At 41.4% G+C, this 27,615-nt stretch overlaps 1 protein-coding gene across 1 annotated transcript in view; it reads right to left on the bottom strand.

Moving 5' to 3' along the window:
* SPATA16 (spermatogenesis associated 16) overlaps positions 1–27,615 on the bottom strand; it is a 177,008-nt gene that overhangs the window by 39,658 nt on the left and 109,735 nt on the right. The window contains exons 5-7 of the mRNA XM_063307870.1: positions 9,856–10,003; positions 8,004–8,150; positions 7,152–7,264 (exon numbers count right to left, since the gene is read on the bottom strand). Coding sequence (XP_063163940.1) covers positions 7,152–7,264; positions 8,004–8,150; positions 9,856–10,003 — 408 coding nt within the window. The remainder of the gene's footprint in view (positions 1–7,151; positions 7,265–8,003; positions 8,151–9,855; positions 10,004–27,615) is intronic.

Genomic DNA, 27,615 nt, shown 5'->3' with positions numbered 1-27,615 from the left:
CAGTGTCCCCCACCTCTGCTTGTTACTCAGATTTCTCAACATTTAAAGAGACTGGTGATGCAGCTGCGGATCATCTTGCCTAGCTTGAATCCCAGGGGGGTGATACAAGTCAGGGCTGTACCAGATCAGTCTGCAGGGGGGAATACAATATTTCTTATGGGTTGGCCAGGCCCCAAGTGCCTTGTAGGTGATAAATGAGCAGATCAGGATGAAAGCTGTCGTAAATCTTTTCTGCACATTTACTAAATGGAGGGCACTCTGGTCTCCCCTGCCTGCACATCCATACAGTTGGGCTAAAAAATCAAATTGAAGAGCTAATCTGGCTACTGCTGAATAAACAAGGCAATTTTCCCTAAGCCCATGGTGGAAGAAATAACCCTCTAGTCTCATTCTCATATTTAAGAGGGAGGAAAGGAGGGGATTATAGCAGGTTGAATGCTGTCAGGGGTTGTATTTCAGTGGTAACGAAAAATGCAGAAATAGAGTGTAAATAACTGCCTCTGGCAGCAATAAGAGCCCATGGGGATATGAAGCGCATGATGAAAATTACCTGAGCGATGGTGGAGTTCAAGAGGCAACTAAGAAGCAGTAAAGAAAATAATAAAGTGGCCAAGGAGAAGCCAAAAACACCTTGTCCTGGTACTGCAAAGGTTAAGTAAAGAGGAAGCTGAAATGGAGGCTTCAGGCACGCCGAACCAGATGATTTAGCAGAGGAGAAAGGCCCTGACAAATGGGATCAAGGACTGGGGAAGGGGGTTGGCACCAGGCATTTGAAAATGGGCTTTTAAGAGGAGTGAAATAAGCAAACGGAAAAGGCTTGTCAGCCAGCTCCAGTTTACCCTCAGTTGAGCAAGAAACAAAACAACCCCTCCACCACCCCAAAACCTGAAAGTAAAAAATAACCAGTAATCAAAAGCAGAAGGCCGTTTTTGTCAAGCAGAAATAATCCAGGAAGAGGAAATTTGGACAAGTGATCTTCATTTCCCCTCCCTTGGTGTAGAGACCTTCTTGTGGGTCTTGCTATTGTTCCGTTCCCATCTATTCTCCCAGGACTCAAGAGAGTGATGCCGAAGTCTAGGCCAGCTTTCTCCAACCTGTTTCAGATGTGCTGCAAGTACAGCCAGCATAGCCAAGGGCCACATTGCCATATGGCATGGAATGATCCAACTTATCTGGAGGGTGCCATGTGGTCAAAGATTCCTTGATGCAATGTTGATGAGGCAAAATGGTCAAAAATATTTTTTAAAAATAAATAGATATAGTGAATCTCTTTCACAATGGCAGCTTTAAACAACCCACTTGACCTGCTTTGTTGTTGTTGTTTATTCGTTTAGTCGCTTCCGACTCTTCGTGACTTCATGGACCAGCCCACGCCAGAGCTTCCTGTCGGTCGTCAACACCCCCAGCTCCCCCAGGGACGAGTCCGTCACCTCTAGAATATCATCCATCCATCTTGCCCTTGGTCGGCCCCTCTTCCTTTTGCCTTCCACTCTCCCTAGCATCAGCATCTTCTCCAGGGTGTCCTGTCTTCTCATGATGTGGCCAAAGTATTTCAGTTTTGCCTTTAATATCATTCCCTCAAGTGAGCAGTCTGGCTTTATTTCCTGGAGGATGGACTGGTTGGATCTTCTTGCAGTCCAAGGCACTCTCAGAATTTTCCTCCAACACCACAGTTCAAAAGCATCGATCTTCCTTCGCTCAGCCTTCCTTATGGTCCAGCTCTCGCAGCCATATGTTACTACAGGGAACACCATTGCTTTAACTATGCGGGCCTTTGTTGTCAGTGTGATGTCTCTGCTCTTAACTATTTTATCGAGATTTGTCATTGCTCTTCTTCCAAGGATTAAGCGTCTTCTGATTTCCTGACTGCAGTCAGCATCTGCAGTAATCTTTGCACCTAGGAATACAAAGTCTTTCACTGCTTCTACATTTTCTCCCTCTATTTGCCAGTTATCAATCAAGCTGGTTGCCATAATCTTGGTTTTTTTGAGGTTTAGCTGCAAGCCAGCTTTTGCACTTTCTTCTTTCACCTTCATCATAAGGCTCCTCAGTTCCTCTTCACTTTCAGCCATCAAAGTGGTATCATCTGCATATCTGAGATAGTTAATGTTTCTTCCAGAGATTTTAACTCCAGCCTTGGATTCCTCAAGGCCAGCTTGTCGCATGATGTGTTCTGCATACAAGTTGAATAGGTAGGGTGAGAGTATACAGCCCTGCCGTACTCCTTTCCCAATCTTAAACCAGTCTGTTGTTCCGTGGTCTGTTCTTACTGTTGCTACTTGGTCGTTATACAGATTCTTCAGGAGGCATACAAGATGACTTGGTATCCCCATACCACTAAGAACTTGCCACAATTTGTTATGGTCCACACAGTCAAAGGCTTTAGAATAGTCAATAAAACAGAAATAGATGTTTTTCTGAAACTCCCTGGCTTTTTCCATTATCCAGCGGATATTGGCAATTTGGCCTCTAGTTCCTCTGCCTTTTCTAAACCCAGCTTGTACGTCTGGCAATTCTCGTTCCATGAACTGCTGAAGTCTACCTTGCAGGATCTTGAGCATTACCTTACTGGCATGTGAAATGAGTGCCACTGTTCGATAGTTTGAACATTCTTTAGTGTTTCCCTTTTTTGGTATGGGGATATAAGTTGATTTTTTCCAGTCTGATGGCCATTCTTGTGTTTTCCAAATTTGCTGGCATATAGCATGCATTACCTTGACAGCATCATCTTGCAAGATTTTGAACAGTTCAGCTGGGATGCCGTCGTCCCCTGTTGCCTTGTTATTAGCAATGCTTCTTAAGGCCCACTCAACCTCACTCTTCAGGATGTCTGGCTCTAGCTCACCGACCACACTGTCAAAGCTATCCCCGATATTGTTATCCTTCCTATACAGGTTTTCTGTATATTCTTGCCACCTTTTCTTGATCTCTTCTTCTTCTGTTAGGTCCTTGCCATCTTTGTTTTTGATCATACCCATTTTTGCCTGGAATTTACCTCCGATGTTTCTAATTTTCTGGAAGAGGTCTCTTGTCCTTCCTATTCTATTGTCTTCTTCCACTTCTGCGCATTGCTTGTTTAAAAATAATTCCTTATCTCTTCTGGCTAACCTCTGGAATTTTGCATTTAATTGGGCATATCTCCCCCTATCACTGTTGCCTTTTGCTTTCCTTCTTTCTTGGGCTACTTCTAGTGTCTCAGCAGACAGCCATTTTGCCTTCTTGGTTTTCTCTTTCTTTGGGATGTATTTTGTTGCCGCCTCCTGAACAATGCTGCCAACTTCTGTCCAGAGTTCTTCCGGGACCCTATCTACTAAGTCCAGTCCCTTAAATCGATTCCTCACCTCCACTGCATATTCCTTAGGAATATTAGTGAGCTCATATCTAGCTGATCTGTGGGTCTTCCCTAATGTCTTGAGTCTGATCCTAAATTGTGCAAGAAGGTGTTCGTGATCTGAACTACAGTCAGCTCCAGGCCTTGTTTTTACCGACTGTACAGATGTCCGCCACCTTTGGCTGCAAAGGATGTAATCAATCTGATTTCGGTGTTGTCCATCTGGTGAAGTCCATGTATAAAGCCGTCTCTTAGGTTGTTGGAAGAGAGTGTTTGTTATGCAGAGTGAATTGTCTTGGCAAAATTCTATCAGCCTATGTCCTGCTTCGTTTTGTTCTCCCAGGCCATACTTACCTGTAATTCGAGGTGTCATTTGACTGCCCACCTTAGCATTCCAGTCTCCTGTGATGAAAATAACATCTCTTTTAGGCGTGTTGTCCAGTAGGTGCTGCAGATCCTCATAGAACTGCTCTACTTCAGCTTCTTCAGCATTTGTGGTTGGGGCGTATATTTGGATCACTGTGATGTTAGATGGCTTGCCCTGAATTCGAATTGAGATCATTCTATCATTTTTTGGGTTGTATCCAAGCACTGCTTTAGCCACTTGACTATTAATTATGAAGGCTACTCCATTTCTTCTGTGGTCCTCTTGTCCGCAGTAGTAGATCTGGTGGTCATTTGATGTGAAGTGGCCCATTCCAGTCCATTTCAGTTCACTGACGCCCAGAATGTCTATCTTTAATCTTGACATCTCACCAATAACCACATCCAATTTGCCCTGGCTCATAGATCTTACATTCCAGGTTCCGATGGTGTGTTGATCCTTAGAACATCGGATTCACCGTTCACCACCAGCACCGTCGGCCGCTAGCCGTCCTTTCGGCTTTGAGCTAGCTGCGTCATCACGTCTGGGGCTAGTTGAGCTCATCCTCTGTTCCTCCCCAGTAGCATTTTGACCATCTTCCGCCCTGGGGGTCTCATCTTCCGATGGTATACCGACATATCTCTGGTTGTACTGATCCATTTAGTTTTCACGGCAAGAATACTGAGGTGGGTTGCCATTACCTTCCCCAGGGATCGCATTTAGTCTGACCTCTCTGTCATGACCTTCCCGTCTTGGGTGGCCCTTCACGGTTTAGCTCATGGCATCATTGAGGTGCTCAAGCTCCAGCACCACGACAAGGTAACGATCCTTTGCTGAAGTGACCTGCTTGCTGAATTTTATTTATTTTCTGGATTTGTACGATACACCGAGTAATAAATTAATCCAGTGGGCTGGGATGGTAGAACATAAGGTGATAGTTGACTTACAAGCCAATTGTACCCAGGTCTACTAAGGAGCACCCCTGAGTTCCTCACAGGCAAGCAAGTATAAGAATGCAGTCTTAAATGATAATGTGCGTGTGAACCAAAGCAAAACTTCACTTTGAATCCTTTGAAAAGGGTCTCAGTCTGGATTTATTTTGGATCTGCTTGGTTCAGCTAATTTTGTTTTGGGAAACTAGAAGTTTCTTTTCATGAAAGAAACAGGGAAATCATCAAATAGCCACATGCTTTTCTCCCCCCACCCCCCACAATTCTTTTGGTGGGATTGGACAAAACTTGCATAAACAGCAGCCTTCTCTGAGTGGAGAACACCTGACAAGTTTCAGTAAATAGGATAGCCTTCTTTATTCTTTTTTTTTTAAAATCTTCAAACTTTTAAAAATATTTCTTAGCAGATTTGGATGAAAGTTGCAGGTGTAATTGCCCTTTCTGAAACCTGAAAACTCACAAAATTGCAAGAGCAGTACAAGGGATTTATGTGAGGAATGGATATTATGGTTCATCATGCACTTGGAAGGCATCATGCTGAAACGTTGCTTCCTTTTAAGTTAGAAGACCAAAGCTTTACTTCAGTTTAAGGCTCCTTGCTCCTAAAATCCAATCCACAAGCCCAGTTAAACTGACATACTGAAATCCAATTCAAAGGAGACCATTACCAAATGGGCTATGTCTTTACATAGCTGACTTGCAGATGACATAGCTGACTTGCAGATTTAGGCTGCTGAGTAGCTCTGCTATTCTCCTCTCCTCTCCTCTCCATCTTGCTCTAAGATGCTTCCATCAATGTCTTTCAGCAGAAAAACAGTCCAAGTGTTAGAATTTCAGATCAAACAGAAAACAACTGCCTATTTTCAACTGATATACATTCTTCCCTCTCTCACGTCCTTTTCTTCTAAAACCCAAGAGAAATTCAAAGGGCCACCAGCAGGAAAGTTGAAAGTCAGTGCTCTGTAGAGTACGTTTTTCCATGTACTGAGTCCGAAGCTTGATAAATATAATGGCTGCAAGTATAATTCAAACAAAAATTGGACTGTTCTTAAAAGCAAACAGAAATGTCTAGCCAATTTCATCAGTATCTAGACAGGAACAACAAAGAGTCTCTACATTGCTTTATAATTTGGTTTTGGTGTCAAGGTACTCATATTGTTATAAAAAAACAATGAGCGGTGACAGGCATCTTACTCAATTCTGTATTCCTTTCCTTTTTTGGGAGTGGGAGGTTACATATTAGATTAGTATTTTTTTTTCCTAGATCACTGATTAAGAAATCATTGTGTTACTTTCTTCCTCTAGTAATACAGTATGATTTGCTGATTAATTCTTCCTTTCTCTGCATCACCATAAATGATGGAGGATGGTGAGTCTTTGTGGATAATGACATAATAAAGTTGAGTGATTTCTCATCCATCCTTCCCATTTTTTTTAAAAAAAGGAAATACTTTAATAGGATAGATGATAGATAGCTAGATAGATCTTTCTAATGAACTAATGAAAAGTAAAAGTACCCTTTCCCCAAATGAAAAATGATATTGTAGATCTTACAATTGTGACCTGCAATGCTTGTGGCATGTTTTTGTTTCCTGTCCCCCAAACAATCTGGCATATACTTGCAGGAACTTCAAGCTTACAGAAAAGCTTGAAGAAAAAGTTACAGGACTGGATCAATGAGTGACCACATTTTGGTTCATAAGACATGGGGAAAATTTAAGAAATGGAAGTAAGGAGATTCTGCACCAGGACTTGACAGAAGAAAGAACTCTCCACCAGGAAAGATACTCAGTATCACATATTTGGTTTAAACCTCCCACAGAAAGACGACAAGGATGATCAGAGGACTAGAAATTCAAATCTATGAAATGTATGAAGACAGACTGAAAGAAGAGGGACATTCAGATCTATGAAGTCTAACCCCTTTTTAGCCTAGTATAACATGGCATGACATCCTAAACCTGGTCATTCAGGAACAGATACCAAGTAATTCAAATTATTTCCTAATTAATTTAGGGTTTCTTACCATAACCTGGCCAGCTAGTGCTGTGTATGTTTGGAAGAGAGATTTAATGTAGGATAAACCTCTTCTAACCACCTTCACAGAGACTGATGATTCCAATCCTTTCATTTTTCCTAAAAAAAAACCTCCCACTCATTATGGGTGTATCCATGGGTGAAATGGATACAGAAAGAGGGGCAGGGAGTGATAGGACTCCCTTGAAGCCATCTCTGCTGGTGCTGATCCTGATTAGGCCACAGCAGATATTTACATTATTCATTGTTTAAACTGTCAGGGAAAAATATATATACTCCACTTGTCAGCTTCCACAAGGAAAGCTGGATTGCTGGCAAAAATGACTGCTGCTGATATAAATGAGGTAGCTTCAGGTTCCATTGACTGGGTAAGATGTTGAACTGGAGGTAACAACCAACTGAGGCAAGAGTCTCAGGTCTTATTAAGTCTCATAATTCTTATTCTTAAATCTCATAATCTTATTCTCACCGTTAATTTGGTCCCTCTAATAAAATCCATTATTGGTAAGATCCTTTTTCCGATGGTCTCCAGGTGTCTCTCTGCCTCATCTTTTGTGATAGGGCTGAAAGGAGCTTTGTGCTCTGGTGAGAATGCAAAAGAAGTTACACTGAATACATATTTTTTAAAAGTGATATTATTATTTGCTATGTGTAGGTCAGGAGATACCTGATTGGTCTCTTACCAGAAGAAGAACACTGTTGCTCTCACCAAAGGAAAGTGGCTTCTGGCCCATTAGGTCATGAAGGCAGGAGAAAGAAGTGTAAGAATTTGATCCCACTTTATCTGAATTGGGCTGTTGTGTATTTGATATCAATTATTCTGCTTATAATTAAATTAAACCAGTAAACATGATCCGACTCAAATCTGCCCATACATTTATATTCATGGTTATATCATGGGGACAGGAATGTTAAAGAACCATTAAAACATTTTTTAAACTTCAAAGTGTGTGTGTGTGTGTGTGTTTATGCATCCATGGATGTGTTTTGCTGCTTTGGAAAGATGTGCAAAATTCTGTGTCAGCAAGAGTTGACTTGCTCAAATCTTCTTCACCAAATTGTTTTTCCTAACTTTGGAGAAGTACATAAAGGGAACATGAAATTGATGGTGATCTAGCCTTAAGGCAATGTTTCTCAATCTCAGCAACTTTAAGATGTGTGGACTTCAACTCCCAGAATTCTCCAGCATGGAATTCTGGGAGTTTAAGTCCACACATCTTAAAGTTTCTGAGATTCAGAAACACTGCCTTAAGTAGAAATCAGAGAGAGAGAGGCAGGCAGAGACAGAGACAGAGACAGAGTGCAAAAGCACGTTCATCACCTGAAAATGTTGGCAGTTTTCTACAAGACATCTTTTCTAAAAACTTTCCAACTTCTTTGTTTTTCAGTCCCAGTGTCAGCAAATAAGACTGAGGAGAAGGACAAGACCAATCAGCTGTCTGTGGCAAACTGTGTAATCCATGAGGGTCTGAAATATAAGAAAGGAAAGAGGGAACATCTACTACTGTGAGACAGCCGTTGACATTTGTTATTTCAATTTCCAAAATTTCCCAAAGAACTTAAACATCCGAACTGACTCACATGTAAGCATCACAGAAGACAAGTATTGTCATAAATTACATTAATTATCTTTAAAGGAAGGAGTAAGAATTTTATTTTCCAGCACAAAAAACCTCTCCCTGCTTGGTATGAAAAATCCTCCTCCCCTCCCCCTCCCCCTCCTTTTTGGCTATAGTCTTCAGCTGGCTGCAATGGAGTTGGCTGAGAATTATGTAATCTACATATCCTTCCTTCTATGAATATTCAACAGTTCTTATATTCATCCAGGAGCAGCTTCTCTTGCTTTGTGGGGCCTATAAGGGAATAACCTGTAGAGAAACCTAGGAAAATCCTCCTTTTTTTGCAAGAGTTTTTTTTTTTTTAATGTTGTGGGCTGCACCCATACTGTGGTGGATTAGGGGGAAACCACTTGTAGGCTGCAAACAAGAAGTGGGCAGAAACTGGCTGGGGTTGTGTGAAGCCAAAAGTCAGCAGGGCCAGAGCTGATGATGGACCACTATTTTTTTGACAGCCCCCCAAACCCTGTGTGTGGCCACCTGCTGTCAGACACAGCAGTTAAGATTAAGACCAAAAGTTCCATGCATACTTTTCTTCCCTTAAATTGTTCAGCAGTGATGCAGCCCTGCTACCCTAGCCGGAATGGGAAGTATTGGGTGCCTTGCAGTGCGTCTCCTTAGGAGTGATTGCAGATAGGCATCTTGGGATGGGGACCCCTTCAGTACTAGAAAGGGGAAGATTGTGCCTTAGGTGTTTGGGGACATCTCTTAAATGTGACTGTACAGTCTGCAGATTATAGGATGAATGGAAGCTCATGCAGAATTCTTTCACCAAAATGAGCAGGCCTAAACTTGCATAAAAGTACAGGGTCTGTCTGGATTCTAGATTTTGATGTGAGAGAGGAATCAGCAGGACTGTTGTAACAGTCTACATTAGCATCTTTCAGCTCCAATAAGTTATAAAATAAAGTATATACTTAAATGCATGCTGTAACCACATAGCAAGGCCCTTGTGATAGCTTCTTCCTCTGTCTTCCATCTTCCAAGGCCACAGTGCTGCCCTGTCTATCTCATCCACCCATCTCTGCTCACCGCTTTGTCTAGCTCTTCCCTTAGGGCCTATTTGGAAAGTCTTTTTTCATGGCAGCCTGACATTTCTAGAAATATCCTCCTTTTGTTGTTGTTGTTTTTCAGGCTGTCTGAAGTTAAGAGCAAGTTGGCAACTTCCATACCCAAGTTAGATTAGCAGTTGAATCCTCCTTCAGCATTTACAATAGTACAACCTCTTCCATCTACCTGGAGCAGCATAGTTTAGAGGATTTGGCAGGAGTGTCCACCAAGTATGGTCAGAAAAGTCACAATGGTGGCCATGATGATGTGATCAAATTTCTGCCTTATCTTCTAATACCATGTCCCCCAACCCCCTCTCTCTGTTCCCCATCCTCAGCATCTGCTGTCAGACTCTACCTAATAATAGGGCTGACAAATTACTTACTGGAATATTAATGGGTTAATTTTCTGTCTAAGCTATCATGCAAAATGCAATAGACAGGCAAAGGCAAGCTATGAGTTTTAATAACATCCATCAATTTTGCCAGGACTTTGCCATGTTGTCACCTGTATATATGTATTCCACATAGTCAGGGTGCTTTTTGATAAAAACTTCCTTTAGCTTGTCTGTGTTTTCAACCTTTATTTTTATGGCAAATGGAGTGTACATCACTGAAAAATATTCTGCCCTTGTGATAGCTTCTTCAATCATAGCCTAAAAAAAGAAAAAGAAAGGAAGGGGGGAAAAAGAGATATGATATAGCCTATTAAAAAAAAACTTGAGCTACTATTTAAAAAGTACAAAAAGACAAGAGGAAAAATGAAAAATAATTACCTTCATGGATGATATTTTCCCCCGTAATAATTGCACAGTCATGCAAAGATAACATATTTGGGGATTGAATATTAATTAGAGAAAAATTAAATGAGTTCCAGAATGCATTGTCTGGGTCACCCTGAGAGAATAAATTGTAATGTAGAAAAAGAACATTTGTAAACATTTCCCATTGCAGCAGGTCTATGTCTTTGGTGGGAAGAAGACAGACATTAGTGAATTATCTCAAAGATAATAAGAAAATGGATTTTAACATCTCTCAAGGTCATATCCATACTATTCAAGATTTTGTTCAAAGCTAGGAAAACTGAGCTTTTATGTTATTTTAAATCTGGGCTATCCAGAGATGAAGTAGCACATGCAGAATATAATGAAGGAATAAACAAACTGTAATCCACATTCTACTAATTTTATAGGAGTCACCCACTCCCATAGGGAAAGGCTCAAAGAAAATTAGACTGGAGCACCAATTTTGTTAGACTTCAGTTATTCATGACTGGAACTCCCCATTCAATAATGTGCTTTGGTTTTTTTTTTTTTAAATATAATTTTATTAAGAATTTTAATTACAATAGTAAAAACTAATCTTCAGCAAAGGATCGTTACCTTGTCGTGGTGCTGGAGCTTGAGCACCTCAGTGATGCCATGAGCTAAACCGTGAAGGGCCACCCAAGACGGGAAGGTCATGACAGAGAGGTCAGACTAAATGAGATCCCTGGGGAAGGTAATGGCAACCCACCCCAGTATTCTTGCCATGAAAACTAAATGGATCAGTACAACCAGAGATATGTCGGTATACCATCGGAAGATGAGACCCCCAGGTTGGAAGATGGTCAAAATGCTACTGGGGAGGAACAGAGGATGAGTTCAACTAGCCCCAGACGTGATGACGCAGCTACCTCAAAGCTGAAAGGACGGTTAGCGGCCGACGGTGCTGGTGGTGAACGGCGAATCCGATGTTCTAAGGATCAACACACCATTGGAACCTGGAATGTAAGATCTATGAGCCAGGGCAAATTGGATGTGGTTATTGGTGAGATGTCAAGATTAAAGATAGACATTTTGGGCATCAGTGAACTGAAATGGACTGGAATGGGCCACTTCACATCAAATGACCACCAGATCTACTACTGTGGACAAGAGGACCACGGAAGAAATGGAGTAGCCTTCATAATTAATAGTCAAGTGGCTAAAGCAGTGCTTGGATACAATCCAAAAAACGATAGAATGATCTCAATTCGAATTCAGGGCAAGCCATCTAACATCACAGAGATCCAAATATATGCCCCAACCACAGATGCTGAAGAAGCTGAAGTAGAGCAGTTCTATGAGGATCTGCAGCACCTACTGGACAACACGCCTAAAAGAGATGTTATTTTCATCACGGGAGACTGGAATGCTAAGGTGGGCAGTCAAATGACACCTGGAATTACAGGTAAGCATGGCCTGGGAGAACAAAATGAAGCAGGACATAGGCTGATAGAATTTTGTCAAGACAACTCACTCTGCATAACGAACACTCTCTTCCAACAACCTAAGAGACGGCTTTATACATGGACTTCACCAGATGGACAACACCGAAATCAGATTGACTACATCCTTTGCAGCCAAAGGTGGCGGTCATCTATACAGTTGGTAAAAACAAGACCTGGAGCTGACTGTAGTTCTGATCACGAACTTCTTCTTGCACAATTTAGGATCAGACTAAAGAGATTAGGGAAGACCCACAGATCAGCTAGATATGAGCTCACTAATATCCCTCAGGAATATGCAGTGGAGGTAAGGAATCGATTTAAGGGACTGGACTTAGTAGATAGGGTCCCGGAAGAACTCTGGACAGAAGTTCGCAACATTGTCCAGGAGGCGGCAACAAAATACATCCCAAAGAAAGAGAAAACCAAGAAGGCAAAGTGGCTGTCTGCTGAGACACTAGAAGTAGCCCAAGAAAGAAGGAAAGCAAAAGGCAACAGTGATAGGGGGAGATATGCCCAATTAAATGCAAAATTCCAGAGGTTAGCCAGAAGAGATAAGGAATTATTTTTAAACAAGCAATGTGTGGAAGTGGAAGAAGACAATAGAACAGGAAGGACAAGAGACCTCTTCCAGAAAATTAGAAACATCGGAGGTAAATTCCAGGCCAAAATGGGCATGATCAAAAACAAAGATGGCAAGGACCTGACAGAAGAAGAAGAGATCAGGAAAAGGTGGCAAGAATATACGGAAGACCTGTATAGGAAGGATAACAATATCAGGGATAGCTTTGACGGTGTGGTCAGTGAGCTAGAGCCAGACATCCTGAAGAGTGAGGTTGAGTGGGCCTTAAGAAGCATTGCTAATAACAAGGCAGCAGGAGACGACGGCATCCCAGCTGAACTGTTCAAAATCTTGCAAGATGATGCTGTCAAGGTAATGCATGCTATATGCCAGCAAATTTGGAAAACACAAGAATGGCCATCAGACTGGAAAAATCAACTTATATCCCCATACCAAAAAAGGGAAACACTAAAGAATGTTCAAACTATCGAACAGTGGCACTCATTTCACATGCCAGTAAGGTAATGCTCAAGATCCTGCAAGGTAGACTTCAGCAATTCATGGAGCGAGAATTGCCAGATGTACAAGCTGGGTTTAGAAAAGGCAGAGGAACTAGGGACCAAATTGCCAATATCCGCTGGATAATGGAAAAGGCCAGGGAGTTTCAGAAAAACATCTATTTCTGTTTTATTGACTATTCTAAAGCCTTTGACTGTGTGGACCATAACAAATTGTGGCAAGTTCTTAGTGGTATGGGGATACCAAGTCATCTTGTCTGCCTCCTGAAGAATCTGTATAATGACCAAGTAGCAATAGTAAGAAAAGACCATGGAACAATGGACTGGTTTAAGATTGGGAAAGGAGTATGGCAGGGCTGTATACTCTCACCCTACCTATTCAGCTTGTATGCAGAACACATCATGCGACATGCTGGGCTTGAGGAATCCAAGGCTGGAGTTAAAATTGCTGGAAGAAACATTAACTATCTCAGATATGCAGATGATACCACTTTGATGGCTGAAAGCGAAGAGGAACTGAGGAGCCTTATGATGAAGGTGAAAGAAGAAAGTGCAAAAGCTAGCTTGCAGCTAAACCTCAAAAAAACCAAGATTATGGCAACCAGCTTGATTGATAACTGGCAAATAGAGGGAGAAAATGTAGAAGCAGTGAAAGACTTTGCATTTCTAGGTGCGAAGATCACTGCAGATGCTGACTGCAGTCAGGAAATCAGAAGACGCTTAATCCTTGGGAGAAGAGCAATGACAAATCTCGATAAAGTAGTTAAGAGCAGAGACATCACACTGACAACAAAGGTCCGCATTGTTAAAGCAATGGTGTTCCCCGTAGTAACATATGGCTGCGAGAGCTGGACCATAAGGAAGGCTGAGAGAAGGAAGATCGATGCTTTGGAACTGTGGTGTTGGAGGAAAATTCTGAGAGTGCCTTGGACTGCAAGAAGATCAAACCAGTCCATCCTCCAGGAAATAAAGCCAGACTGGTCACTTGAGGGAATGATATTCAAGGCAAAACTGAAATACTTTGGCCACACAATGAGAAGACAGGACACCCTGGAGGAGATGCTGATGCTAGGGAGAGTGGAGGGTAAAAGGAAGAGGGGCCGACCAAGGGCAAGGTGGATGGATGATATTCTAGAAGTGACGGACTCGTCCCTGGGGAAGCTGGGGGTGTTGACGACCGACAGGAAGCTCTGGCGTGGGCTGGTTCATGAAGTCACGAAGAGTCGGAAGCGACTGAATGAATAAACAACAACACAAAAACTAATACAAACTAAAGTTAGAGAAAGAGAACATAATGGAAAGAAAGAAAAAAGTAAAGGAAAAAAGAAAAAGAAAGAAAGAAGAAAAAGAAAGAGAATACAATAAAGAAAAAGAAAAGAAAAATGTAAAGAAGTGACTTCCAACCTTAACACTACAAGTATAAACAAATTTAGTAACTCTTCACCCCCTATAAGGTTAAACAGATATCTCTTAATCCCATATTCCACCCCTTATCTATAAGCAAATGCATGAAACATCAATCCTGAGGTCAGCAAAAAGTCCATAAAGGGTTGCCAGAACTTTGCAAAGAAAAAAAAAAAGTCTTATTTTAACTTTCATCCAATAAACCAACTTTATATTCCTTCTTTTACTTCTAACAGACTTAATCTTTACTTCAATCAAATCCTGTTATAGGATTTGATTTCTCTTCAATTCTTCTTTATCCCATCACACAGATTTCTTCAAGGCTTTAACAAGCCTCCTTTGTAGACCCAATAAGAAAACATTTTCCATGTCATTCTGTTGTTTTATCATTTGTATTTCCCTTTAAACTTTTAAAACTTCAGCCGGGTTCTTTTGTATATCCAGTAAAGTGTCCTTTTCCAAATCATTCTCTGGGCCTGTCATTTATAGTTTCACATTCTGTGCTTTCTCTATCTTGTCATAAAATTTGTTCCACATCTGTCATTCCTTCATTAATATCTTTTAGACATAGTCTATCCATTGAAGCAGACATCATTATTGACAGTGTTGATATTGTAGTTACGAACTTCTGGCTTCATTCTTCAAAGATCTCCTTTAATATTTCTGATGTTATAAAGTTTTATATCATTCTGTAAGTCCCAGTATTAATTGACATCAGGCTTGCATTTTTTTTTCTGCTTAAAATCTTTAGTCCCCTCTAGCATCCAGTTTCTAAAATCATCACTTACCTTTTGCTATGACTTGCAGTTGCCAGGATAACCAAAATAAGTCTGTTTCCCATGAATTATTTTTTTATATATAGTTAGTTCCAAAATCCTATAGTAAAGTCAATATTCCAAATTTATCTGGACCCTTAATCCATTTATAACTTTCTTAGATCAAAATTTTATTTAGCTTTTTGCTGTTTATTTCAAATTCTTTAAGTTCTAATGCTTGTCATTAATTTTTCTTTTGTTCAGAGTTGAAGATAAAAATCTGTCGCCTGGAAGCCCACTTGCTTTGCAAATGTTTAGGAGAAGGGTGTGGGGAACCTGATTGCAGCTAAGAGCTTCCCTTTCATTTTGTGGATCTCCCAGTGCTGCAGGCCAGGGCAGTCATGACATCAGTGGGGGCTTTTTCAGTAGGGGAAGGGGCTAAAGATAAAATGGATATATCAGTGGATTGTTTGCCTCTTATTATGATGAAGAAGACAAGTTGCTTTGGTCCTTGAGTCAATCTTTTACTTATTTATTTATTTAAAAGATTTGTATGGCCACCCATCTTGAAATGCAACTCTTGACTCCTGGTGACTAAAGGGATGGGTCCATGCACTTTTTCTTGGCAACCTTTTCACAAGTGGCTTTGTCATGGTGAGCACAGACTCAGATGTGGAGATGGACAATGAGTAGCCAGTTGGGACGAACCACTGCCTGAGAAGCTGCAGGAAGAGGAGGTGGGACTGTCCAGGAACCAGCAGGCACAGCTGCCACCAGTCTGGGAAGATAAGGAGTCTGAGCTGCCCACCCTTCCGGTGTGAGGGCTCAACAAGCTGAGAAGAGGGAACAAAGATGCTCTGCAAGGCTCCTCACAAGAAAGGAGCCTCGCCCTTCTGAATGAACAAAACAGCAGGCACAGGAGTGGTCAAACAAAGTCCAAGGGTCCAAAAGGGTCCTGGGGCTGCTTCTATTTAAGAAGGGCAGCGAGCTCAATCCTCTCCATTGGCAAGGACCGCTTGCTTACCCAGATTCCATGTGCCTCGACTCCCAACCTGAAACCTTGTGACTTTGACTCTGGACCTGGACCGGCTGATAACCCTTCTACAACATTTGGACCCTTGGACTTTGTTTGACCACTCCTGTGCCTGCTGTTTTGGACTGGAACTCTTTTAAGGCAAAAGTTAAGCTTACTGAACTTTTGGGAACTTGTTTCTCTACTGTGTGTGCATGTGCATGTGCACTCACATTTCCTTTGTTTGTTTACTTCACAAAACTTATCAGTAAAGTTTGCAACCACCTCTTTGTGTGCTTGGGTGTGCTTGGCCTGGGGCAGGACAGGCTTACCCATACTTTTCTCAAGGGTATTTTTCAACTTCCCGGTCTAAGGTTGGGTGGCCTGAAGTTGTTACCTGGAATTTTAGGCGTCATTACTAGCTTCATAATAAAGGTGGTATTAGCATTTTAGCATGGCATCCATGCCTTCTTTTGAAGTTCAGGAAACCATGTTTTCCTTTTACCCAAAACCATTTCTTTCTTTTATGTGCAAAAACTAGCCTTTTCAGCAACTAAACAATAGAGAATGTACTCTGAAAGTCCTTGAATACACTCTCAAGTTTTAAGAAAGGTTCAAACCTAGCTGGGAAAGAGAGTGATGTAACCCAGAAATTTGCCACTTGTGGAATGTTATCTAGAATCAATGTTTTCTATTGTTCAATTATCACATGTAAGCAATGTCTTTTATTGTTTGATTAGTTGTTTTCCGATGTATCACACATACCGAGTGGATGTATCATTTTTTTCTGTACCCTATAAAAAGAATTAACCCCTTTAATAAATGCTTTTCACTTTGCTGGAAGTACCCATGATTCATGCTGTTGGGAGGGGCAAAAAAGCCACTTTGCAAAGTTAGTCTCTCCCCCAAATTCAGGGACCAAGTTCTTATCAGCTCCATGCAAAACTCGGGGTGCCTGAGTTTGTAGGCAACAAAGTAACCCAGCTAGTTTGTGCTTAAAGGAGGACTAGAACTCAGTTCCCCTGTTTCTAGTCAAGTGTCTTTAACCACTACACCAAACTGACTCTCAATCTTCTCATCCTCTTATTTAGGATGATGTTGGGAAGAGCTACCTGGAACTGGGCAAAATAGAAATGTGGAGATATTGATTGGGTTAAACCAGCCTTTCTCAACCTTTGACCCTGAAGAAACCCTTGAAATATTTTTCAGGCCTCGGGGAACCCCTGCACATTCAGGCTCAAATACAGGCCAGAAGTTACAAAATTATATTCATTTCATGGGTCGGCCTGTATCTATGCATTAACAGTGTTCTTAAACTAAAAATAAAGAATAAAACATACCTTTTTAATACGAAGTTGCCTGAATTTGAAATAATTTTTTAAATAAACTGTGATCTCCCAGGGAACTCCTAGTGACCTCTCACAGAACCCTAGGGTACCATGGAACCCTGGTTGAGAAACCCTGGGTTAAACCATAGGTGTGCAACTTCCTTCAGTCAGGGGCTATGTATCTTTTTCTTCTGAAATTGAGGTGGTGGTGTGGTGACATTTCTAGAGGAGACTGACAAACCTATTTAAAGGCTTTCTCACAAAATAGATAAATAAATAAATAAACAAGCAAACAAATAATAATAGCACTGTTTCTCCTCAAATGTTGACAGTTTACCATGGGAGGGGGACTCTAAATGCTGATAGATGGGGCTGGAGGGCCTCAGAGGATGGGTGTCCCTGTACTAAAATATGGATTGGTTTAATTATAGTTTATCAATCAAGCCACAGTGGCCTGGCTCATATATAACAATGACCATCAATCATAAACACAATCCATATATGAACCCAATCTTTGTGGCTTATTAATCAAATCATGGTTATATCAACCATGTCTTGCCATAATATATAAGCTCAGCCCTTGCCTCACAAAGCGGCTCATATCAGTTAACAACCTATCTTGTGACATGTTGACTGAATCCAGACTTCGAATGTATGCATGTTTGTCTTTCACTTTTGATATATAGTTTTTTCTAAAGACATGTCACAATTCTTGAAGATATAGGTCTGATACATCTCACTTGATGGCCCATTTTTCATAGAGATTGCCTTTCGTGAGGACAAACTGACAAAGGCAAAGAAGGAAAGGCAAAAAATTTCCAGGTAGAAAAGAAATCTCAGTGTGGAACTGAAAAATTATCACATTCAGTTTTACTGGCAGATGGACAGTCAGTATTTTGGTGCTCAAGGTCACTCCTTGGTGATGCAAAATTTCTCACAAAATTATGTTCAAATCTAAGGAATGTTTCCAAAAGCTGAGACAACGTGTCTCCGCTTGCCTGGAAAGTCTGAGGAAATTCAAAGTTTATCTTTTCTTTCAGAATGGCCATAAATGGATACTTTAGTTTACATTATGCCAGTTCACTAAATGCTGATTCTGATAAAAACAACTATTTGATCAGTTTGTCTTAATGCCACACACCCAGAGATAAAATGCTCTAAGATGTCATTTTGAAGTAGAAGCTCTGCCCTGCCAACCGTTTTATAATAGAAGCCATAAAGAAACATGGCTTTATGTTTCTTTGCTAACAGCAAAGATATATATTAAATTCTTGGATATATTAAGGGAATTCAGAATTGGCTGTACTGTTAAACAGAGTCAGGCATTCACCTCAGGCGACATACATTGGGAGGCAGCAACAAAGTACTGCAGAAGAAAGCTACGGGTCAAGGGGTCTGCCCTGGACTTGCTTATTTAGACATTGTCAGTAAGAGAGAAAAAAAATCAGCTATCAGGTCACTTGGCTTTTGGATGAGGAGTAGGAGAACACTTTCTTGTTTTCGTCTGAGACAAAAAAAATACCATATATCAATTCCGAGAGGACTTCTGAGCCCTGCTAGCCCTATGTAGTAGTGCAGCTACAGTTGGACCTCAGATCCATAGCTCAATGCTCTGAAGGGCCTCTGAAGTGTCTACCCAAGGAAGGGCAGATAATAAGGCCAACAATCAACTAACAGGCCAGACATCAGCATTTGGGCAAGGGTGAGCATTCTATGGGCTCACCAGATCTTCCTTTCTTCCCATCCTAAGAGGGAGGGAGGGAGGGAGGGAGGGAGGGACAGTTGGGGTAAGCACATTTGTGCTTAAAGTTGCTCATTTAATTATTTTAATCTTATGTGCATTTCCTAAGTTAAAATATTACATATTAGGCCTTTGTGGATCAACGTGACTGTATCTTAATAAAGGGTTTTAGCTTGAAGAGGTGTGACAATCTGCCTGAATACAGATAAAGCCTTTATGAAGAGTACATTGTTCCAGCTTGATGAAGATTGAGACAATCTTGATCTTCCTCAAGGAGGCACTTTATTTTGTGTCAGGAGCTCTTGCTTGTCTGCTGCTTTGCCATTTAGAAGTGGATGAGAGCCATTAGATGGTGGCAAAGAGATTCAGAGAATGCTGGCACTAATGTCCAAGTAATGGTCATCTGGATATTGACAGGTGAGATCTGGTAGTCCTAAAATGAATAAATGCATGAAGCACCATCAAAGTACACAAGGAAAAGAGATTTATTATGTATGCTTCACCTAAGGGGGAAAACCAGAAGAAAGATAGGGAAGTGGAGGGAAGACGGAATGGGGAATGGGGTGGGTGGCAACATGCAATAGATGTAGGTGCTTAGTTGACTGAAAGTGCGTGCATGAGAACTAGTGTGCAGTGCTTCAAGGAAAAGATGGGTTTGGGGAATGGATTTCAAAGAGGCATTTCCATAGCATCAAAGGAAAAAGGATGGAAAAATTGTATTGGCGATGCTATGCCTGCTAGTCACTTAGTGTTTTCTCTCTGGCTTTAGAATAGCACTGAAAAAATGGAGAACTGCCTTTTCAGTGCTTAGCAGGGTACAGGGAAATGTGCCACAGGGGCTTTTGAACTGAACTTCCCCTGCTGTACAATATTTTCTCTGCCCCTTTCCTCATTGTTTAGAAGCTTTAGGAAACATTCAGTGCAGAAATCAGATTTTTGAGGTTTCTAAGCTTCGCCAGGACCAGAAGGACATGATTGGTTTACTTATCACTGGCAAACGTGCATGGCAACAAGGCCAGAGCACAAATCCTGGCATTTGGCTGAGAGATAGGCAAACTGGATTCCCCAGAGAAGGAACTACCCCCCCCCCCCAAAAAAAGGTAAGATAGTGGATTTAAGCAAAAAGAAGCAAAAACTGAAAGAAATACATAGGCAGGCAGATGGAGGGAGGGAAGGGAATACTTGTGAGAAGTAGAAGAATGAAGAGATCCAATTCCTTGTCTCAGCTTGGGTTTGAGGCTTTGAAGACTCCATTGGGTCTTTATTATATAAAAAAGTAGAATAATGCTTTCTAGAAATCCAGTCACACCATTTCTGTCCCCATTCCCTTGGGTTCCCCTCACTCAACAGTTATGAGGAATATCCCATGCTCACAGAAACACAGTAAATGCTAAATTTGATGTATGAAATCACCATCTTGGTTTCGTTGTGGCTAGGCCTGTTGTTTGAATGAATCATAACATGTTCAGTGTTAAGTACAAAGTCAGAGAATAGGTTAATTCAGTAACCAGGTTAAGAGTAATCACTGAGATACTTACATATGTTTTGGATGGTTACAAACTGTAGGTTCTGCTAATACCTGCTTCTTGTATGTGAACACACCTTCATTAATGATTGAATGAAGGTATGTTCTTATATTTAGAATTCTCAGTTTTTTATTTTGAACAAACTTATGGCTGGTAGTCCCAAGGCAGAACCTGGTGATTCTGTAGAAGAGTAAGGAACTGATGTAATCCCAAGGGTCAGAAAACTAGTCTACAGATTCACAAAGTATGTAGAAAATCTGTGGCTTTCTTGGCTTTCTTCACCTAGTTTGCCTGGTGACTATATGGATAAAGTCCACATAGTTTTTTGGCAACATTTTGCAGATGTGGCTTGCCATTGCCTGCTTCCTAGGGCTTAGAAAGAGTCACTGGCCCAAAGTTACCCAGTCGGTTCCCACGTCCAAGACAGGACTAGAACTCAGGTTCATTTGTTTCTAATCTAGCACCTTAACCACTGCCTCTCAGACATGAATATAGAGAAGGTAAACCTGGCTTCTGATGATTATACGGAACTCATACCAGCAGGTAGAACCGCTGGCAATTGCCTTCTTCCAAGATGCTTTTTGGCTTTCCAGTCTGGTCTGTAGCTGAGACTGGCCTTATATGTAGTGTGCTTTTATTTGTGTTAGGTATGTAACTTTCTCCTGCTTAGATTTAAAGAATTGAATTATATCCATGGTTTGATATTACCTTATATCTCTCCCCTCCCCTCCCCTTCCCTTCCTGTTATGCATTTAGGATGTTTTCATGGAAGTAGAGGTTATTAATGGTCACTAGTCGTGATGGATACAGTATTTATTACTCTCAGTATTAGGACTAGTACATCATTTAGTACCAACTGGTGAGGAATATGAATAGGAGGATACAATTGCTGCTTAAATACTTCCCACAAAGGTAATGAGTTGGTTCCTCCAAGAAAAATGTGGAGTAGAGAGGTCTTAATTTTGGAATAGTATATGTTGAATATCCTTGTTACAACTTCTTTTTTCTTATTTACCAAGGGCAGAAAATGTGCTTCTCTCCATTTCCCATCAATAGGAATTAATCCACAAATAAAACAGCTGAAAACATCTACCTTATGTGCCATGCTGTGCCAATAATGTTGACCATATCATGTGGTAGCTTATTATTTAGGTTCTTAAATGTATTTATTAACTTAAGACAGTGGCAATGTTTTGGTTCATAGTTCTTTTAAAAGTGGCCTTTCAGAAGAGCTAAAAATGATATGTTCTGTTGAGCTGTATAAGGCAAAAAAATGAAGGCTTAAGAGAGATTTATTCTAAAGTCCAGGAAGTGTTAGATGCTACAACACACAATAAGTGAATTATTTGGCAGGAAAGAAAATCGAGATTTAGTGTCACTTTGAGAGATGTGTACACGGAAACTGCTTTTCTGTGTGGTTTCAATCAACATCTCAGGAACGGTCGGTGCACTTTGTCTGTGGACACCCATCCAAATGAGCATATGCACTGTGATCTGCATTCAGATCTGAGGCATCTGATGTAATCTCTGTGCACATCTTAGGGCTTTTTCAGATCACTTTTTCCTTAAAGTGCTATTCACGCGTCCTTGAGCTGGCAGAAGAGAATGCTGGCATAATCTTGGCCCCATGGCCAATCCTTATTCTATCAAATAATGAGGCTGGTGAATGGCGCTGTCCTTACTGATTTAACCTAGGCCAAGTTAAGGAAAGTGATCAGGGGGTGCCCATGCCTTCATTTCTTCTCCCATCAAATATCACCTGCCAGTGGGAAAAATATCTAGCAACACTCGTCTTCACATATGAGGACAAACAACTGTTGACTTCTTATTGGAAGGGCAGCTTAGCCACTGGTCAAGTTGCCCAACTAACAGGTGGCAGGTACTAAGGGGGGCATGGGGTAACGAGAGGAAGCTCTGCTGATGCCCAGCTTGGCACAATCCTTCCTCCATGCCTGGACATCACAGTTGAGCTGTTTCTGAACTGGGGTTTAGCACTCTTCTGAAAGACTGCTGATCTCACATTCAACAATAGCTTAGCTGAAACATCACAGTCATAGAGGGAATTGTGGGCTGAAGGGGGAGAGAGCAATTGAACAATGAGCAAATTTCATCCTCAACTATTGTAGTAGTGCAAGGGAACGTCAGTAATGGCAGTGAGTGACCAAGATGTCCAATTCTGACCTTGGCTGGCAGCACATGAAAGTAAGAGGTGGATGACCATAGAAAATATACATTTATGATATCGGATCGGAAGGTTGGCGGTTCGAAACCGCGCGGCGGGGTGAGCTCCCGTTGCTCGTCCCAGCTCCTGCTCACCTAGCAGTTCGAAAACATGCAAATGTGAGTAGATCAATAGGTACCGCTTCGGCGGGAAGGTAACGGCGTTCCGTGAGTCATGCTGGCCACATGACCCGGAAGTGTCTATGACAATGCCGGCTCCAAGGCTTAGAAACGGAGATGAGCACCGCCCCCTAGAGTCGGACTCGACTGGACTTTACGTCAAGGGAAACCTTTACCTTTACCTTATGATAATCCTGGGCATAATAACAGTGGAGTCCTTGGTGCTCTCTCAGCTTGGTTATTTGCTTCCAAACATTTCATTACCTGACTAAGTAGCATCTTCAGTGCTAGTGAGTGTTGGGTTTGCTCTCTGTTTATATACAGTAGCTTGCCCTGCCAGCATTGGTGGGGGTATGGTTTCTCCTTGGTAGGGCCTTGATTAGGGTATTGTTTTCTGCTTGATTGTTTGTCTGGTGTTAATCCTAGATTATCTGGGTGTTGGTTGCTGGAGAGGATGTGTTCTTTTGTTTCCTTCTTAGCTTTTTTATTGTCTCTTTTGAATGCTGTGTAAATGCGGTTTATCTCTATGTATCTACTGATGGCTGATTTGTCTGAATGTCAAGCTTCCAGGAATTCCCTTGCATTTTTGGATTTAGCTTGGTCTAGGATGCTCAATTTCCCAGTTGAAACTATGGTTGAGTCTGTCCATGTGTTGTGAGATTAAGGAGTTTTCATGGTGTCTCCTGACTGATAGTTGGTATTCGTGGATGCACTCTGCTAGTCTTCTGCCTGTCTGTCCTACACTGTATGTTGTAGATGATTCCTGTTTTTTCTTTTACTTGTGCTACTGGGTCTTTTGGTTTACTTGAGATGTTTTGGCGGGCTTTAGTTGGTTTATGTGCTACGGTGATGCCATGTGGTTGTAACAGTCTGTTGGTTGTTTCTGAGATGTTTCTGATGTATGGTAGTGTTATCCTTTTCATAGCTTGTGTTGGTTGTGCTGTAGTGAGTTGAGTAGTCAGACACTTTTTCATAAGGTTGGGGGGGGGTATCCATTTTGCTGGGAGATGCTGTACAGATGATCTGCTTCCTTTTTCTGGTGTTCTGGGTTGCTGCAGTACATGTATACTCATCTGAATGATGTTCTTACACAGCTCCTCTTGTGGGAGGTTGGGTTGTTACTTTGGTAATGGAGCACTTGGTTAGTGTGGGATAATAACAACAGTCTTCATTATAGAACCTAGGTTTGTTAAAATTGGAATGGAGTAGGCAAAATGGTGCTTCTCCTCACATCAGGGATGACATTCTGGGAGTTGAAGTCCATGCATCTTAAAGTTGCCAAGTTTGAGAAACACTGATCTAGTTCTATTTGGATAAAAGGTTTGGGAAGACACTCAGAAAGCAGTTGACTGAACAGATAGTTCCAAAATAGACAAACCAACATTTGTTGCAGGGACTGACTTCACATAACATATTAAACTTTTAAAACCCAGGTTAACCAAACACAGTTGGCCATAGTATAAGATATGCCAAAACTTGATGGCATTGTTCACACAAGATGCTAAAGCAATAGGTAGGTTCTCCTAATATGTTGAATCACAAACTATCATTTTATCGTAGCCCAGAATGCTGTGTGAATTGAGCCAGTAATTAGCCATTTCACGTACCTCTGGATTCAAAGCAGTGTGGCCATGAGAAACTGTAATGGAACCATGAAAACAATAGAGATGATCTCCAAAATCCACCACTTACTATCCAGTAGGCTTTGCCTATTGCACGTGCTTGTGTAGCATATCCAGATTAGACATAGCTGGCCTGGAATCAGTGAAATCAATGTAGTTGTTTTTGTTTTCCTGCTTTGGAAATAAACGGGCAAAAGACATCCAGTTAGCAAGCAATGGGACACTCTCAGCACCCAAGGAGCCAAAGGTAGGAGGAGTCTGTGCCATCCTTTGAGAAGAAGCATGATGCCAAGCAGTTCAACACTGCTGCCAATGTTCTGCAGAAAAGGTTTCTAATGGGTCTGATTCTTCCGCTCCTCCAAGACAAAAGGATGAGCAGCTTTCATCACACAAACCCTGTGTAAATAATCCAGACTCACAAAGAGATGACTAAGACACATGAACAAAGCTACTGGCTCAGATCCTGTGTAAGTAAGCTAGACTTACAAAGAATTGAGAAAGCACTTGGACAAGGCTATGGGGAGTACTACCCTCCCCAACCTCAGTTGATGTTGGCTAGGGAAAGGAGCTGTTATTTCACTCATCCATGAGAGGATAACATGCTCTATTACTGTGTTTCTCAACCTTAGCAACTTTAAGATATGTGGACTTCAACTCCCAGAAATCTCCAGCCAGCATGCTAAATTGCTAAGATTGAGAAACACTGCTCTATATCTGATAAACTATCAGAACTGGCTCCACTTTGAGGAAGCCTTTGATCACAATGAAGGCAATGCTGCTTGACCAGGCTGGGAGGGACAGCATAGAAAGTGGCATCTTGCAGATCTGGCTTCTATGGGATCCATCTGGACCATTTAATCCAAAATGATCAACACTGGTAGGATGCAGCTTCCTGAGATGTAAGGCAGGAGTTTTCCAGTCTTACTTGGACTGAATCTGGGATATTTTGTATGCAAAAAGGAGCTTTATCACTATACTATATCTCCTTTCAGCAGAAGGTTGGTTGATCTAGAGCAGTGTTTCTCAACCTTGATAACTTTAAGATTTGTGGACTTCACCTCCCAGAATTTGGCAGCTACAGTAGGTTGGCTCTACATATACAGCAGAAAACACATGTGTGCAAGGAGAAGGAAGTGTCTTTCTGAGATAAGCATCTTCCTCTGCCAAATTTGGTTTTTCACTTTTGTGACTTTGTGTTTGTTAATACATTCATTTGCCAATCCTCCCCACTGCCCGCCAAATTCACATAAAAGTTCATGCAGCTAGTCATGGACAGCACTATGAATGAATAATATACCCATGTGCTCTTATTGTAACATAGCTCTTGGAAAGTAATTGATCCTTAAATCTGGTTTTATTTGCCCTTCATACAAACACACACACACACACTGAAATGTGCATTTTCCCCTGAGTTGCAGATTTTCTATATAATGAACAGCACTGCAACATTGGGAGAAATGCTGATTTTGGTGTGGAAATGTATCCTTGTTCAGATAAAACTGGAAAGTATATATGGGGTAAGTTTGTGTTAAAGGATGAAGGAAGCTTGTTTACCTGCTGTCCCTAATTGTCCAATTGCCAATGCTGAATTAAGATGCACCTGTCCACCCATCAGCTTCTATATATGGAAAGGAGTAGGTGGCTGGGGAGGTGGCACCATCTTGTCCTTTGTCTCAGAAAGCAAAATGTCTTAGACTGATCCTGGAAAGGTATTTTGGTTTGAAGAAAGGAAAAAACAGTCAGCAGAAGGCATGGTGGAGAGAGAAGTGTGACTCTATTTGCATGTATCTCGAAGAAATCCAGATTCCAATGGTAGCCAATGGTCCTCTTCTTTCAGCCTAAACCAACTTAATCTGGGATATGAGAGAGAAATCAGATTCCTCTGTTGTCAGTTTGCACTTATTTATTTGGGGAAAGACCTGTCAGCAGATGGGTCTTTTTATGATGCAGAATATACTGAAATAAAATCTGCTGGGCACAAACAGCATCTAGGCAAATTTGACAAGGAAACAGAGCACAGTTAGAAAAACAACCCAACCGGTAATTAATCAGCCAGACAGCTTGCAAAGGAACATGATGGATTCCCTATCACGGAAATCTTTAGAAGAGTGAGAACAAGTAAGTATTGCTTCTGGGGAGGGAAGGAGGAGGAGGCAGAGGAAGATAAAGGATATGGTGCAGTATAACAGAGATACTGTATTCGGTGAAGGAGTTTCTCTTTGAGGACCACACCCTGCTCATTACATAGGAGTCAAAGAAGAGAATCATCCCTCACAGATATGAAAATCCTCAATTCTTGATAACTTATTATCTGTCCATATATAACACTTCCAACTTGGGAACCTTACCTTGCAAGAGGAAAACCTGATAGAGGAGGAAGGGAGGGAGAGGATAGGGGTATTAGGTGAGAAGGATTGCTTTGTAAACCTAGCATACATAAGCTAAAGTTAGCTTGTGCTGCTTCTGGCCCTGCTGTGGCTAGAGTGGCTGGATTCTCATCCCAGTGCTCCCATACATCACACCTTCTGGAGTTAAAAACCCATACTTGCACATTTGGTAAGGGCATGTAAAATATTTGGATGGGAGACCATGAGGGACGTTCAGACTGGAGAGTCAAAAAATATTGCAGAAGAAGGCAACAGCTAAACACTGGTGAAGCTGCTGCCAAGGAACTTCCATGGATGTATCCATGTAGTCACCAGAAGTTGAGCTTGACTTTACCACTCAGAGTCAATTGTGATTGGAGTGGCATATAAGCCTAGGAAGATGAATGAATGAATCTCTTTCTTTTATCTGTCTAAATTCCTGCCAAACTGGAATATGGCCTGAGTAGCAAGGACAGTCAAACAAACTCCATTTTTATTGATCTGCACATCCTTTGCTTTCAGTTCTTGACTGCAAAAATCAACAAATGCCCAGAAAACGCTGTTGGCTGCCATGCAGTGGTTCTTCAGAGTTTTGTAGCTCAGCTTTGGTCCTGCTACCTAGCCCTCAACCTTCCACATTTTACTGGTTTTACCAACTTGTCTTCCTGACTTCTGCCACCCAGCAATCCTTTCTGGTAGCTCTTCTCATCTATAAATTAAATACAGGTAGTCCTCACTTAATGGCAATTGGTACTGGCATTTTGGTTGCTAAGTGAAGTGGTCATTAAGCAAATCTGACCCAATTTTATGACCTTTTTTGCAGTGGTCATTAAGCAAATCACTGTG

The sequence above is a fragment of the Candoia aspera genome, chromosome 6, assembly GCF_035149785.1.
Source record: "Candoia aspera isolate rCanAsp1 chromosome 6, rCanAsp1.hap2, whole genome shotgun sequence".
NCBI classification, from domain to species: Eukaryota; Metazoa; Chordata; class Lepidosauria; order Squamata; family Boidae; genus Candoia; species Candoia aspera.
The sequence above is the reverse complement of the archived record's forward strand: the minus strand, read 5'-3'. Positions and strand labels throughout refer to the sequence as shown.